Source organism: Mytilus trossulus, chromosome 1 (genome assembly GCF_036588685.1).
Source record: "Mytilus trossulus isolate FHL-02 chromosome 1, PNRI_Mtr1.1.1.hap1, whole genome shotgun sequence".
Taxonomy (NCBI): Eukaryota; Metazoa; Mollusca; class Bivalvia; order Mytilida; family Mytilidae; genus Mytilus; species Mytilus trossulus.
Genome location: NC_086373.1, coordinates 26,718,729 through 26,735,276, shown reverse-complemented (window position 1 = coordinate 26,735,276; position 16,548 = coordinate 26,718,729). Strand labels below are relative to the sequence as shown.

Here is a 16,548-nt window from a genome sequence, read left to right as displayed (position 1 = left end):
TTTATTGTTGTGTGTATGCACACATTTGTTCTCGAGATATTTAAAAAGTAAATCTTTCAATTGTTGTAACCTAGTCGAGATATGAATCGATAACAGTAATAAATGTTTGTTATATTTAAAAAGACTATTTAAAATTGATTTAAATTACTAAAATATCACTTATGTACAAACTTAAATTTCCACTATATATTTTTAATTAATAAGAAAATAATATTCAAATATTTATATGAATCAAACTGCTGATAAAATACAGGTAAAATGAAGTATTTTTGAAAAATCGTGTTTTGAAAGTTAGAGTTACTTCCCATTACCAGAGTTAAAATAAATCTCTTTCACCGATACTGCGGCGAAAGGCAAAGAAAAGCCTTCTTGTATACAAAGACTTCCTATATTTATACAAGGTGATATGATGGAATATGTCACATTTACCAATATGTGGGGGAAACCTGGGAACAGTATAATTTAATATATGTCAATATATATGTTACTGGAAAAACTATTAAAAATATATGATTGTATACTGATCTTATACTAACTTAGTTACTAGACTGCAGTCTGGCCTGGACAAGGTTAATAAAGTTTCAAGAATCACAGTGTGGGAACGGAACTGTACGGTTTTCTAATAATTTGGTCATTCGGGAGACTGTCAAGCGGGGCTCCGACATTTGCAAAATAACAAGTTGCTTGATGGAAACTTTGATGAACTCTTATGTTCCTACATATAACGTTTTTGCTGTAAGTTTTGATAGCTAAAACATTATTTATGTAAATATGAACCAATAAAATAATAAGAACGATATATGAATCCAAACGTTTTTCTAAGAATGATGGAGCTCCGTGTAAAACGATCAAAATTGTTACACAACAGCGATCAAAAATGTCAAATACTTGTATATGAAAAGTCCTGTAATTTTTCAAAGCCGAAAGTCTCGACGATTAAAAGTAAATGTTTCATTAAGAATTCATTCTTTCCCCCAAATTTCATTCACTTTTCCAACGCACTACACGAAACCCAACCAATACGGGAAAGGTAACAAATTTTTTTCTACGCAATATATGAAAAGGTTAACATTATTCAGATTTTTATGAAAAGGGTGGGATAACAGAATCCCAACGGCACCCTCTATCAAAAAAGTATTGAAGCACGCATTATGTAGTAAAGACCCATTCTTATAGATGAAATAGTGGGCTCTATCAACACGTTCTAGGTCAAATTGTTTAAAACCAGAGCCGAAAGATACCAGACATTCAAACTAATCAGTCGAAGTTAAACGACCACGACATAGCTCTATAAAAAAGAAAAGACAAACAACACAAAACAAAACACAACATAGAAAACTCATCACTAGGCAACACAAACCCCACCAAAAAACTGGGAGAGATCTCAGGTGCTCCGGAAGGATATGCAGATCCTGCTCCTCGTGTGGCATCCGTCGTGTTACTAATGTTAGTACAAACCCGGTAACAAGTCTTATTCGATAGGCCACATTCGTGAAAGGATGACGGGATTGTAGTGAAAACATTAGAAACATATCTGGTATTATCAATGAAACGAATATTAATTTACGGTCAAGCAACTCGTGATGATATCCGTAAAATATACGAATGGATGATTTCAACTCCACCATTTGGAACTCTTGGTTTAATAGTTTCCTTGTACGCATCAATGATCCTCTATCAAGGAAATCATAATAGGAAATACAAGCCCAGGAATATCGTATCAATTTAGAGATATGAATACACATGCAGTAAGCAGGCGCTGCTGGAATGTTGATACATAGAAATGAACAGTTTACAATTGGGAGGCTGATATTTTTTCTTCGTTAAGTTTTTTTCTCAATCAACTCTCATTGTCAATTTCTATAGATGAAATTAAAGATAAGAGACAGACTTAACAATAGATGCGTTCAACATTGTCATCAGATTTTGAATTATTTAGTGAGAGGATGATCACCTATATAGCGGAATGATACTGCAAACTCCTTTTCCTTCTACATAAGAAATTCTGTACCAAGTCAGTCTCATTAAAATAAATGAACAAGTCGACAAGAACAGGGGCATAGTTGGTTCCCATTGAAATTCTGGTAGTTTGTTGAAAAAAAACGTCCTCTAAATGTAACAAACATGTTGTTAATTAAGAAATCTTGCATCTTGATAATGTCAGTTTCAGAGAACTTTTGGTTTTAATCAGAGTGATTTTTTACAAAGTCGGATTTATCCCTCTATAAGTCAATGTTTTGATGTTCCAATGTGATTGAGGAGTTGATAAATATTAATTGATTTGCCCTAGATGTTCACAATTTAGCACTTCTTTGAATTATATTTCTTCCCATCTTCTAGCCATGCAACTAATCTAGGCCACGTCCACTCTGTTTTTGTTATTATATATCTTTTTTCTATTTGTGTCCATCTGATGAGTTAAGCATTTTTCAACTGATTGTTATAGTTCGTTCTTATGTTGTACTGTAACACTACTGTCCAAAGTTTGGTGGGGGAGCGTGGAATCCCACTAACATGTTTCAACCAGTCACATTCTGTATGAATGTGCCTGTCCCTAGTTAGGAGCCAGTAATTCAATGTCTAATACTAATAGTATCTACATGTAGAGTGATCGGCTATCTTAAGTCAATGATGCATTTAGGATTTAACACATTCTGGTAGGTCAGGAGATTTACATAGCACAAGAACAATAGTTGGACAAGCCTTGTAGTGTTCCAGTGTCGATGTGTTCACTATACGTGTAAGAACTATAAAATATTATCATAAATACCAGGCTTACAAGTCTTATAAGAGAGAAGGAAGATTCTGGAAGTACTATAGAGTCGATGTGTACACTATAGGTGTAAGAATATATAAAATATAATCTTAAGTACCAGGCTTACAAGTCTTATATGAGGGAGGGAAGATTCTGAGTTTGCTTCTAAATGTTGCGCAATTGAGGGATTACCAAATATCGAAATAGGAATTATAATAGTATTTTAAAACATCTTAGCTTCAGGCAAGCATGAAAAAACAAGATACACAGATGCTTTTATCACACTGAAAGAAAGTAATCCCAATGTTATCTATAAATGGTAGAAAAGTTCTAAATGGTCAGAAGTAGAGCAATGTTTCAAGATCCGGCAGGACTTAAAAAGTACAGTTATCAATCATCTATATTTTGAAATTAAAAGTTTTGGCAGACTGCTTACTACAGCACAAGTACAATATTTGGGTTTCTACAAGTTTTGTTTGTTTTTTTAACTTATGGTTTTAGTTTCATCCGGATCAGAGGTGAGAATGATTATATCTCCCCTTATTTCATTAAATGTATAAATTAAAACCATTAGACATAATATCTAAATAAATGTTTATCATGAACCTGTCCTTCTTACTGCATATATGTGAACTTTAAATTGTGTTCTGGGGATTACCTCCCCTTTTCAAAATGGCTTGATAGGTGCCTGTTTGTTCATTCTTCAAAAAATGCAATAATAATTGAACACAATAATTTCTGAATTTACAGTGGAAGCTTGGAATATGAGGAGAAAAGTTCTCTATTTAGATGAATTAAGCTAATACTTGTAGGTCCTTTTTATGGGATTGAGTGTTACTGATGAATGTGAATCAAATTCCTCATACAGATGGAATTTCTTGTATTATTTTCATCTACAGTACTGTGTCAAAAGGAACAAATATACAATAAAACTAAGTTAAAATTTCTGGAATGCTTTACTATTACAAGCCATGTGAAATTTCTAAAATAAGAATATCTATGAAGGTATCAAATAAACAAATTCTCATGAAAAAAAATGCCCAAACCAAAATACAGTTACATATACAAAATGTTTTGATATATATTGAATTAAAAATTAGTTTCACAATTAAAATTTATTTTTTTAAATTTCAAATCTTTACTTTATCTATATTTCATGATTGTAATAGAAAAACCTTACACACATCATGGATAATATATATCTCTTCAGTTGAAAAACAAATAATCTAGTTTGCTGTTTTCTTTTTCTTACTTTTTTGCAAATCTAGAAACTGTTGAGTCATTTACATGTATCAGCCAGCTTTTTTAACCAACTGCAGAGATTTATGACAATTATACTTTATTATTATTTCATTGGCTTACAAATAAAAAATAAAATAAAATTATTCTTCAATCATTTTTCATCCTTCATAGATATCCAATACAATACAAAGGGTCTGGATCTCCAATTTCTGCATGTTTATAAAAATTAAACGACTTTTTTTGGGTGTCCATTTATCAATTTTTCTATAATCTTATTTTTTGGCCAATTTTTCAATATTATTCTTTATTCTATAAACCCCATCCAGACCCTCGTACAAGTTTGTGTACAAGTTTTATGCAGAGTATCTAATTACTATGGTTGTATCCCATAGCACCAAGTATCAGTTTTGTCTGGATGCTAAAAACATCTCAAGACTTACAAATGGTATGGTTTTGGACGGAATCACAATTTCAAATGGATTTGGAAATATTTACAATACAATAATCATTTTTAATTATTACATTTTTTATATTTAAAATACATGAGTTTGAAAATTCTTAAATCTTGATAAGTAGCCAAGTATATTGATAATAAAAGCAAAGGATTAACAAAATTTGTTCATGATGTTTGGATAATTAAATGTCAATGTCAGAATTGATGTAAATAAAAAAAATTCAAGCAAAAAGCTAAGAAATAAAAAAACTATTTTTTTTTACAAATCTTAGAAATAGATAATAGATTTAATATATCTAACTTTCATCATCAATGAGTATTCATAAAATAAAAGTCATAAAATGACTGAGTTTATTTTTTATTTTTTGAAAATTGTATAAATTGAATAGTATTGTCTTAAAAAATATTTGCAGCATAATACAGCTTACACTAATACAAAAATAGGTGCATTATAGACTTTTACAATTTTAGTTTTAATAGATTATTCATTTTCACTGTGAATTTCCTTTCTCATTTAATTTGTTGATTGCTAAACACATATAGTTTTTGAATAAAAGTAAAAGATAGATAATTTACCAAAAAAATATTCAAACAAGAATATGTGTCTCGCAGGACACTAATCCAGCTCCAACTTCATGGATCACAATTCAGTGAATCATGAAATAGGTCAAAAGAAAATCCCCTAATTTGGCATTCATTATAAAATGTACATAATAATGAACAAGTGGTTGAAATAAACAATCCTATATCAAAATAGAACCACAAGAGTTTTGAATTTATATAAAAGTTAAAGCTGTCTTTTGCTAAAAAATACAATTTATCAAGGCTCATTTATTAACTGCCACTTCTGTATAGTACATTCATAATAATAAAATGATCTAATAATTTACAAAATAACTACAAATTATATATATCTTGGTTTAATTACAGTTATCACAGAGTTAAAATTTCAAAATATTATAAAATATATTGGTTCATATTAGCTGTAAAGAGGCTAACAAATTAAAATATCACTTTATTATCTTCACTCTAAATTATTTAACTTTTATAATACTTGCTCCTAATGGCCATAAACGAAAAAACAGAAGCATTCATTTGAAAGCAGGAAAAAAGAATCAAATCAAATCAAATAATCATTAAAACAATTCATCACAAGCAAAGTCACACCATAGTATAACTGAAATCTGTTAAATGTTTAAAATATTTTGACAGTTTCTTAGGTGTAAAAAACATAATTAAAAAAAAATGCTTTTGAAAAAAATTCTGCATTATCAACTAAAGAAGTGCCAAATGTTGTTTTTTCAGATTGATGGCAAGAGACTTATTAAATCTAAATGCAAAATAATCATAAATGCAATCAGCTGTCTCAACAAAAACAAATTAATTCTAATAGTACAACAACTAAAATCACACAATGTTAAATCATTTAAAAATAATTATGTTATAAGTTGAGTTTTCCACACTTTTGCTCTCCCTTGGTTGAACTCTCCATCTCCTTCAGAGTCCATTTTCTTTTTATACTCCACTAGAGCATGCATACTCAATGGCTGCCAATCACTGACATAGTTTGTGTAATACTTCCTATGTTTGTCGGGAATTGGTGCAGATTTGCAGGAGGGATGCTCATCTGAAAAATAAGAAATTTATGTTCAAATGATCTTGTTTCTTTTTTTATCTTTCCTCTGACAAAATAGCTTATGTTGTCTCTGTGTGTATATTAGGTCATGCATTTCATAAAAAGTTTGGAGAGAAAATACTATTTATTTTTTTATAAAGCAACATCCTTAAATTCTTTTATCCCTATTGATTATTTGTTAATTATCCCCCCTTGCATGGCTCCAAATAAAAATCTTTGACGAGCAAAACAAAATTTTAAACTGATAACATTGTATCTTGATGAATAACAATATTGTCTCTTTTTTACCTTTAAATTCTACACCACCAAATAGATGAAGTAGCTTTCTGCAATGCTTCAAAGTTGTCTACATCTTATATAAACAAAATAAATAAAAAGGAAGATAACTCTTGAATTACCTGATGATGCTCTCATTCCCATAACAGAATGTGACTTATTTTCTGGAGCTTTGGCCTCATTAAATGCCCTAGGTATGTCTCTATCCTCTTTAAATTTCTCAGAAAATCCTCCTTTATATCTTGTGTCTTTTTCTGTAAGGAACTTTAAGTTTTCTCTTGGTTTCCTATGACGTTTTCTAGACATAAGCATAACAAGCTCGTCATCCAGTCCACTGTACTGTTCCTCTGGTTTAATATTTTCTTTGAAATTATCTTTTAAGTCTTCAGTATCCTCTTCTGCAATAGGTTCAGATGTAAAGGTGCGTTCATTTTCTTGTCCCCTTACCCATCTTTTATATTCTTCTTCAGAGAAATCCTGAAACAAAATCAGTAACAATTTAAACATTAGATTCAATAAATATGAATAACATAAATTAGAATAATGTTTTAATAACTGTCTAGAACATCTACAACTTTTTAAGTTCTCATATCTCTTCTCAGATCTGTAACAGTTCAAACTGACTCATATCATTGGACAATAAGGGTCTAGTACCATCTGCTTCAAAATTAAATCAGATCAACCGTTTTTCCATAAACCCTAATATACATTACAATGTTTTAACACTAACAAACAATATATATCATTTTATGTCATGATTGCAAGTGTAGATTTTTTTTTTACTGTACTGAAAGTGGGCTGTTCCAGGTTATCATGGTTGACATCAAGTTTTTTTTTTATTCAAAATTTGCTTATATAAATCTTTTGACTTACAGATGAATCATCAAGCCATGATGGCAGATATTTGGCCACACCTTCACCGATTTCAGCATCTAATTGATTAACTGGGTTTTCAATGTTGAGAATATTTGTCCTGTCTTGGTTATTCACAGAGGCTCTGTACATCAGTTCTGTCTTATGTCTCTGGTTACGAACTCTCCTCATCACTGATTGGTCAGACAGACGAGCTATTTCTGAAACCTAAAGGAAAATCAAAATTACAGGTATATGATATCAGAATAAACTCATATCAATTCACTTAAAAAAATAAGGTCTGGTAAAAAAAAATGGCATAATTTTTTTTTTTTTAATTATGTCAAACTGACCGTTTCTTAAGAAAGCCTTGAAAACTAAAAGTAGATGTCAGTTTCAGGCTTTTCTCAGCTGGACAATGCCAGGTTAATTTATGAATGTCCGGAATATATGACTATTTTGGAATCTTTTGGAATGATTGTCAATGAGACAAATATCTATATTATTTATTTTTCCTTTTGAGAGAAAGGTCAGAATACATTAACTATAGCTAGTTTCTACTTCCTAGTCAATGCTTTTCATTACTGAGAATATTTTTGCTCATTAAAAACGCTATTATAACTTACATCCTCGTTGTCAGCAGCAAATATTCTTCTTAGATTTACATTATATTTCCCTAAATGGAACCTCACCAAGGCATTATAAGCATCCTGAAAAGAAAAAGAAAATTTAAATATAAGATCAGCCAAATGTAAAAACTGAGTTGTCTGGAACTGAAAATATCAATAATGCAATGATATCTTGCAACCTTACATATATACTTAAAAAATTGTTACATCATCTTTACAAAAATAAGTCAAGGTGAGAAGAATTTGCTTATCTCTACAAATCCCTGAGAAAAAAAATTACTGTGCACAGTTTTAACCATACAGACTGAGTACCTAGTACATTTCATTGTCCAATGTGACAGGTATTAATACTATCAAAAGTTTGGGATTGAGCTTTCTTAGTAAAGATAAATCTAGAAAAGTGCTTTCGCCGCATAAAATTTATAGTCTTTTTTCTCACTTTTAGACATTTGAGATACAGTTTTAATTGTAACAGAACTGAAATTCTACTGATTAGTTATCTTAAAATTTGCTTTTGGTGAAACTGAGAAACTGACTGACAATTAAAATCATTCAAAGTGACAGATACCCAGTGAATTAAACACATCTTAATCTAAAACCTTCTCTTGTGCAACACAGATTATCAAAGCAATTGTTGATTACAGAATCTTTTCTAAGAATGGAATTGAAATTGTTACTTCACAAATAATAAAATTCCCTTTATTGCCTACATTAAGATAACACTGAAGTTAAATTTCTCTAAAAACATGACTTCTAAGATATATTCACAGCCGATAAAATATTCAAAGATTCACAGATTCTTTCTTTCAAAAGACTTGTTTTTGCAGTAATAAAACTCTGACAAGTTAAATTATAGAAAGTGAAAGTTACATGACAAAAATACCACAAGTTTTATTTTTGTTCTGTCATAAGATTATGTAATATGTACTTCAAAAGCAAAACAAAACTCATTAAACGGCAACTTTGCATTTAAAAATCAATACTAATGTCATTCAAGTATGCATTCCAATAAACTTGAGATTCTAAAGTAGCAATTTTGGTTTGACCTATGAATTTAGATTTCATTGTCATCTGATATTTATTTTTCTTCCTCAATTATTGATTGAAAGAAGTCAGCTTTATAATGTTCAGAAGCATATTTAACATGTATGTCCAAAAGGAAAACTTGTTGATGAGGTATGGATGTATCCTACTTGTCCTAAAAAAGTTTAGATGTACTGGGTTTTGTTGTTATTTATAAGCATTGTGTATAAGATTTATAAAATTTGGACCAGTCAAACTTGAGCACGAAACAATACAGAAATTTCCCAATTTTAATGGGGGAAAACTCAAGCACAGTAAAAGTGACGCCACCAAAATCCAAACTTGATCTGTGTTTTATAGTAATAAGTATTGTGTATAAGATTCATAACATTGGTTTGAGTTAGCTTAAGTTAGAGAACAGACCCGAAAAGATCAGCAATTTTCCCATTTGTAAAGGGGAATAACCCTAGCACAGTTAAAGTGACGCCTCCTAAATCCAAACTTGATCTGTGTTTTGTGGTAAAATGCATTGTGTATTAGATTCATAACATTTAGTTGAGTCAAACTTAAGTTAGAGAACAGAAAGGAAAAATGTTTTTAGCTATTTTTTCATTTGAAAGGGGAATAACTGTAGCACAGTAAAAGTGACACCAACAAAACCCAATCTTGATCTGTGTTTTGTGGCAATAAACATTGTGTAGAAGATTCATAACATTTGGTTGAGGCGAATTAAAGTTGCAGAATGGAAACAATGTCATGATATAGACATACAAGGGATAAACTTAATGCCCCTACCGCTTCAGCAGAGGCATTAAAATACATGATGTCATAAGCCTACAGCTATCACAGTGTCTAGGAAATCAGCAATTAACAGATAATAAGTCATCTCTCAAACTGGAGATTTTTCCTCTGCTATTTCCCCATTAATGAGATGGCAGCAAAAAAACTAAATATAACTGAAAGATATAATCCCAGGTCACTGAGTGTATTGGGCCTCAAAGCAGATAATAGAATTTGCTCATGACAACATGCAACATCTTGAAAAAAATTGAATAGCTTACACCACAAAACCTTCCATGTCAGATATACAATAACTGCAGAATCAAATGATGAATAATTTATTTTCGCCCACAAAATAAGGTAGACTTAATTACATTAGTCTTAGTTACGGCTTTTTTAAATGCAATACTTGAAAGACTCAATATCAGATAAGGAATTTTCTTTTTTTATATTCACTTTCATCATTTATAATGTGTCTGAGATCTGTTTCAGTAAAATGCTTTGGGTTTGCTATTTTTTGTGGTGACTTGCATGTCCTGGCCTTCAAAGGGTATTTTTTATGATTGATAATTAAACGCTTTTACAGGTAAAAGGAAGTTTAAGATTCAAAAGCTTTTGGTGTCAGTCTTCAGTGTAAAACACATTTCACCAGCCTTTTCAGTTTGGCTATTTGAAAACCCACAAATTAGTAAGGGCAACAAAACAATTTTTTTCTTCCTGTATAAGAGTATGTACATGTTTGAAATTTCCAGAGGAAGTTTCAAATTAAAGATGTATACATTCTTATGAACTATACAGAAGAGAGCCGTAGTGTAGTGGTTAGTGCATCGGACTACTAACACAAAGGTTCCTGGTTCGATTCCCGTTCGGGATGAAAATTTCAGGAACTCGATTTTCGGCTCTCCCTTGACACCATTTGCGAGTATGGTCTTAAGGAAACGATGATAGTCCGTCGGAAGGGGACGATTAATGGCTGACCCGTGTTAAGAGAGAGCCATATCTCTTGCACGTTAAAGACACCCTTGTAGATTTCGAAAAAGAGTAGGCTAATGCCCCTACAAGGCAGCACTCTCACCCGCAAAGTGGAAAGGGATATTCAATTTTTCCCTTTCTAGAAAAGAGTATATAAAAATCAATGTCAAACCTTGTATTCTCTTGGAATCTTTGCATCTTCTTTATACAGTCTTATCATTGACTCTTTCCTCAAGATATCTAACAATTTTTCTGCTCCAGCTCGACCTATAGAAAAAGATAAAATCATTATGTTCACTGAATGACAGACATTTCAATGGACCACAGCTAATCATGTGTATAAAAAAATGCATTCTTTATAACCAGTGTCAGAACAACTGCATTTATAAAATCTGCATTCATTAGAAAAAAAAAACTTGTTGATTTGTAACTACAAAACTGCTGAGTTCCAGACAATATATCTATTAACCAACCTTCAATATTTAAAAAAAATAACTATTTAAAGATGAATTTAATGACATAATGAACAGTCAGAATAACTGCTTTCACTGGTTTCCTACAGTTGTTAAAGCATAGATCAGGCAAACCATTGTGTTTTTTAGTGTAAAGCATCTTATAAAGTCTTGTTTGTCTATTAGTCAGATTTCTTTTGTACATTTTGATCAATTCTAAACTCCAAAATTTTCTTTCTCCAGAATTCAGGTTTAAATTCAAACCCCTTGCAAAGATTATCCTAAACAGTTTTTTTTTTTTTTTTTTATATAGATTAGACCGTTGGTTTTCCGGTTTCTTCCTATATCTATTGAATATTTTATAAAGGTCTTAAATTTATACATTTTAAACTCCATTGAAAATTAATTCAAAATTTCAAGTGCAGTAATTTATATATTTTTCACTTTGTTTTAATCTGGTATATGCTACAGTCATGACAGTCGTAGTGTGTAGGTACATCCGAACTAAACAGCAAAATGAGAGCTTTAGATTGTTTAAAAATAAATGTGTATCATTAAAAATTTTAATAACAAAGACAGAATTCAATAATGACAAGATTACTCTATGATTAAACTAAGAATAGTCAACAACAACTTTTATTTTTAAACTAATGATGTCTTTTTTTTCAAAATCTCCAGGATTTGTCTTGATGTACATTTGAGCGCAGCATGTGCATACTTGGGAACGTCCTTTGTTCAGTAATGGATTATACATACAAATATAGATATCAAAAGTCAATTAATTAAATTTTAAATGAGATCCAAAATTTACTATGCTCCTCAAGAACAAAAAACCAAAACCCAATGCATTACTTTAAGTTCCATAAAAAAATAATATATAAAGCTAATTATTGACAACTTTTCATTAATTCTAATTGTGAAATTAAAAAATAAAATCTGATACCCACTAAGATATTTATATTTGTCTTTAAGTTATCTCATAAAAGGGTGTGACAAGAAGACTGGGCTGCAATTCTTTGAAGAATGATTGACAGAATTATTGGTGTTTTAACCCACTTTTAACTTAGTATTGTTTTGTGGCAGTCTTTAATTAGTGGAGGAAGTCAGAATGACCCTGTCAGAGAGAACAACCAACCTTGGATTGGAAAAACTTGCAATGTATATATATTCCATATGCACAGTATTTCTTAATATTTTAATTATCCAAATAAAAGCAACCATTAAAATTTACATTTTTGTCCAATAAGAAAAAAGAAACTTTGATCATCATAAAAGTATGAATAACCCCAAATAATTCATCTGTAATTTGGATGCAAAAACACAGTATTTTCTAATGCATGTCTGATTGCCAATAAATTATAGAGTTTCAGCGACTTTTACTCAGATATATTCTAAACCAGGAAGAAAATTAAATATAAGAGTTCCCCAGAGGTAAATGATATATGATCAAATAAAATACCACAATTGTCTTAGATGTATAATAAATTTCTTATTCTAAGCCAATAATGTGATTCCTGTAGCAGTTATTACATAATCATTGATTTTTTATTATTTCAAATTTAGTTTATAAGTACCTATTTGACCAAATTTTCAAAAAAGAATAATGTAAAAATGTAATGTATCAATACGATGGTTAACTATTCAACAAAAGATTACACTTTGTTTTGTGTGATGATTTCAAATTCAATCCCTTAATTTTTTTTAAAACTTAATGGTCTGTGTGAAATAACAAAAATTTATCTGTTTTTTTTATTAGATCACTTAAAATTTACACATGTATGGTATTGATAATCAGTTTTAGGTTGCAGTTATTTGTAAAATGAATTACAATTTGTGTACAGCTACCTTAGCCCTTCTACAATAAGAAAGCTATAGAAATAAACGAAACCAAAATAGAGTTGTCTCCCATATTTAAGTTCCAAATCTAAGCCTTACAACCCATTTATATAAATATAATTTCTATTTTGTCTGAAAAAATAATTCCCTAAGGAAATCTAGATTTTACCCTCGATTTCTGGATTATGTTTCCTCAATTCTTGCATTCGTTTCCATTCAGCTAAAATTGGATTGATAAGAACTTTCATGATCCACATTTTTTTACAAGGTTGGAGATTGATTTTTCAAATTGTATAGAATGAATGGTCCTTGGATGCTATGGAGCATTTATGTTTGAGGCAGAGACAATTAAATTTTTCATTAAGCAAAATAAAATGTACTGGAGCTTATGAACCTTAAAAGTATTAAAATACTATTAAAAGAGGTTATAAATTTCCAACAACAAAAGATATCAATTTTTGATACCGAGTAACATAAAAGAGTATGGAATTTGTAATTAAATCACCATAATTCCTTTTCAGACATGAACAATATTCGTTCTAAAAATCAATGAAACCAATAAAATTTATTTCTATCCATTTCTGACATGATAATTGTATAATGATCAAGAATAAAAAAAAAAATCATCTCACAGTACCTGGGGACTAAGTATAATCGCATCACCAACTACTACAAGCTTTTTAATTTTAGAGAAAATTCCTCCACAAACAGAAGAAATGGCATTTAATGCTTTTGAATTATAACAACCATTTCAAAAATCTGCTTATATCTATTGATGCTGAGAAAATAAATGTCACTGTCAGTCATCAATATTTCATAATCATAATTTCAAAAATCAATTACTTTTGAGTAACAAGGAAAACTAACTAATGCACATATTAAGTTCTGTTATAACAAGGAAATTATATTTTAATGATAATGATATTTGAAATCCATAACATATAGCAGCTAAAATCCATTTACATTTTTTTTGCAGATGCGAAGAAGTTAATATAGAATAAATAATAGATGCAGCTTTTTTAGAATTTATTTTCATAATTTTATAACCCATTCTTAGTCCTAATGTGTCTTAACATATTTGAAGAAAAAATCATATCTGTCATTAAAACTGTGTCATCCACAATTTTTCAATCTTTATTAAGTAGGTCAAACGATCGCAAATTTATTTAAGAATTGAATGCTTCTTTTTGTAACTTCATTGGGGTGTAAAAGCATCTAAAAATGTGCGCACAGTCATATCTTTTACAACCCTATGAAGTTACAAAAAGAAGCATTCAATACTTATAATTACATTTTTTAGCTATGATCATGAAAACATGAATTTTATAATTTTTTTTATTTAATTCACCTGTGCACTTTATTGTAGGACCACATGTTATCATGAATGAAAAGTTTTATTGAGTAATGCAATTGCTTACAGAATAACATGTGATGTGCAGTTAGCCAATCAGAATAAAGTATAAAAATGAAACATACATCTAATGTAAATATATAGCCATGAAGGCCATGGAAATGTTCAGCCCATCATTTACCATTACCCTAACAAATGTGGAAAATGTCAAAACTATATCAAAATTAAATCTCATACTCCTTGTTGAGGGAGGAAGCATTCTTTATTTTTTTTTTTATCAATTTTTAATTTAAATTGCTAAGAAGTCAAATTTAAGATTTCAAAAAAATATATAATAAACATCAAATAAAAGATAAAATCCCAGTGATGAAGGGATGAGAAACTAAAAAATAATTTACCATGGCCTTAAGCCATTATCATCCTGTCAATAGTGTTATATAGTGCATGCTACACATATGCCACAAGAGTAATCAAAAACTGAGAAAAATAATGAATAAATAATACGATTATATAAAAGGTCTTGAATAATATAAAACTATATATGAATAGAGACAAACATAAAATGTGCATACAGTGTAATAGAAAGAGAGTTGCAAGTTCTAGAGAGTATCAGTTGACAATCAATTATAAATAGAATCTCCATGGAGTCTGTATAGCTCATCTGGCACCAAAATATTCTACTGAATCAAAATGGATTTAAAACATCTATAGTTTTCTAGTTTTATCTGGGGCTATATTTGATCATGGTGGCCATTGTCTATTGGGTGGAAATATTGAATTATTGAATTCCAAATTTCCAGTTGAAAATATTATGCTTCGAATCAAATCAAATGACTTCATAGTTTATTTAAGGAGCTTGAATTTAAGATTTTGAAACAGGACTGATTCCCAAAGTTTAAATTCTGTGATTGCGATTGTCAGGTCTCAAATTTTATCGTTACCATTAATTTGGGAAATAATTTAACATGTTTTGTCAAAATCATTCGAAATTTTTATCGTTTAAAAGAAAGTGCATATTTTATTGTAATGTTCCAAAAATTACTGTAAATGCCATTCGGCAAGAATTTGTATTCATCATGATGGCTATTCATGGATGATTGGGACACTGTTGAGTAAGATTTAGAAATGGAACATCTATTTGGTAAAGCAGTGAAACTAAACATCTCCATTAGTTGGTCCTATTTAGAAAAGTTATTTGGTTTCAGCAAAATTGAGGCTTCTGTTGCCATCTTGGATCATGGTAAGGTATAAGATTTGTCAAATTGAAATTCCAAAGTCTGATTTCTTAGGGCCAAATGGTTTTAGAGGAGATGTCAACGGCTCAATCATTTAGTGGCTCTGAAAAAAATTACTGAAAAACGATGGATGCCAAGTGAAAGAATTGCTCACTTGCACTAGGTGAAATAAAGGACAGATAAATGAGTAAAAAGCACTCAATAATATAAGATATTAAATCAAGAGTGAATTTGTAGATTGTGCAGAAAAGGGGAGACAATACGTAGGAGTGTAGATATAAATATTTGGAGGGAGTAAACTTTAACCAACCTGTTAATGGATTCACAACATCTGAAATTAATAGGTATGAACACAAATTAATAAATGTAGTGAAACTTATTGTGCTAATATCCTGTCTGTCATTACTTAAATCTGATTGGACGACAGATAGAGTGTCCACACCCCCATTACAAGGTTCTGACAACACTTTTTTCTAATTTCTGTTCAGGTTATTCTTATATCAGCCAATACTGATAGTATCAAGTGTTAAGATAAAACCAGAGGATTTCGAATGGTCTTTCAAGCATAAGTAAAAGAAGTGTTCTCATATCCTTGTAAGAGAAGCATGGACACAGCATCTGTTATTCAATAAGATTGTTATAACTCGCAAATGTTAAAACAAGTTAGTTTGAACATAAATTTGGTTTGCAATTATTCCCAAATATAAAGATGGAAATTGTAAGTAATCTAAAATCCCCATTTTTCATTTCTAACCAATGTTACAGACTGTTTTTTATTTTATTTATGTTTTCTTGATTGCCAATACTGAAATATGTAATGAAAGATTACTTCTACCGTATGTTCCAGACTTTACCAAAAAATGTAATTGCAGTTTTGAGTAATGGTTTCCTAATTTCTATTTTTTTTTTAATTATGTCTTTTTCAGAAATGGTGCAATTATAACTTACTTGCATGAATTTATTTAGTTAGATCATAAAAAATGTAAAGATGTTATACATGTATGTAGGACACTGTAAACCAACTATTTTTCCTAGACAATTTTACTCAATTTGTA

At 30.1% G+C, this 16,548-nt stretch overlaps 1 protein-coding gene across 7 annotated transcripts in view; it reads right to left on the bottom strand.

The window, feature by feature from the left end:
• Nucleotides 1-3,692: 3,692 nt before the first annotated feature.
• The window catches only part of LOC134720616 (eukaryotic translation initiation factor 5B-like), a 65,449-nt gene continuing 52,593 nt past the window's right edge, over nt 3,693-16,548 (bottom strand). For 6 of the 7 annotated variants that reach the window (XM_063582976.1, XM_063582985.1, XM_063583009.1 and 3 more), the window contains 6 exons: nt 15,804-15,824; nt 10,792-10,886; nt 7,842-7,925; nt 7,237-7,443; nt 6,486-6,840; nt 3,693-6,078 (listed from right to left, as the gene is read on the bottom strand). In XM_063582976.1, coding sequence (XP_063439046.1) covers nt 5,888-6,078; nt 6,486-6,840; nt 7,237-7,443; nt 7,842-7,925; nt 10,792-10,886; nt 15,804-15,824 — 953 coding nt within the window. In that variant the 3' untranslated portion in view covers nt 3,693-5,887. The remainder of the gene's footprint in view (nt 6,079-6,485; nt 6,841-7,236; nt 7,444-7,841; nt 7,926-10,791; nt 10,887-15,803; nt 15,825-16,548) is intronic. The other variant, XM_063582993.1, reaches the window with a different exon arrangement.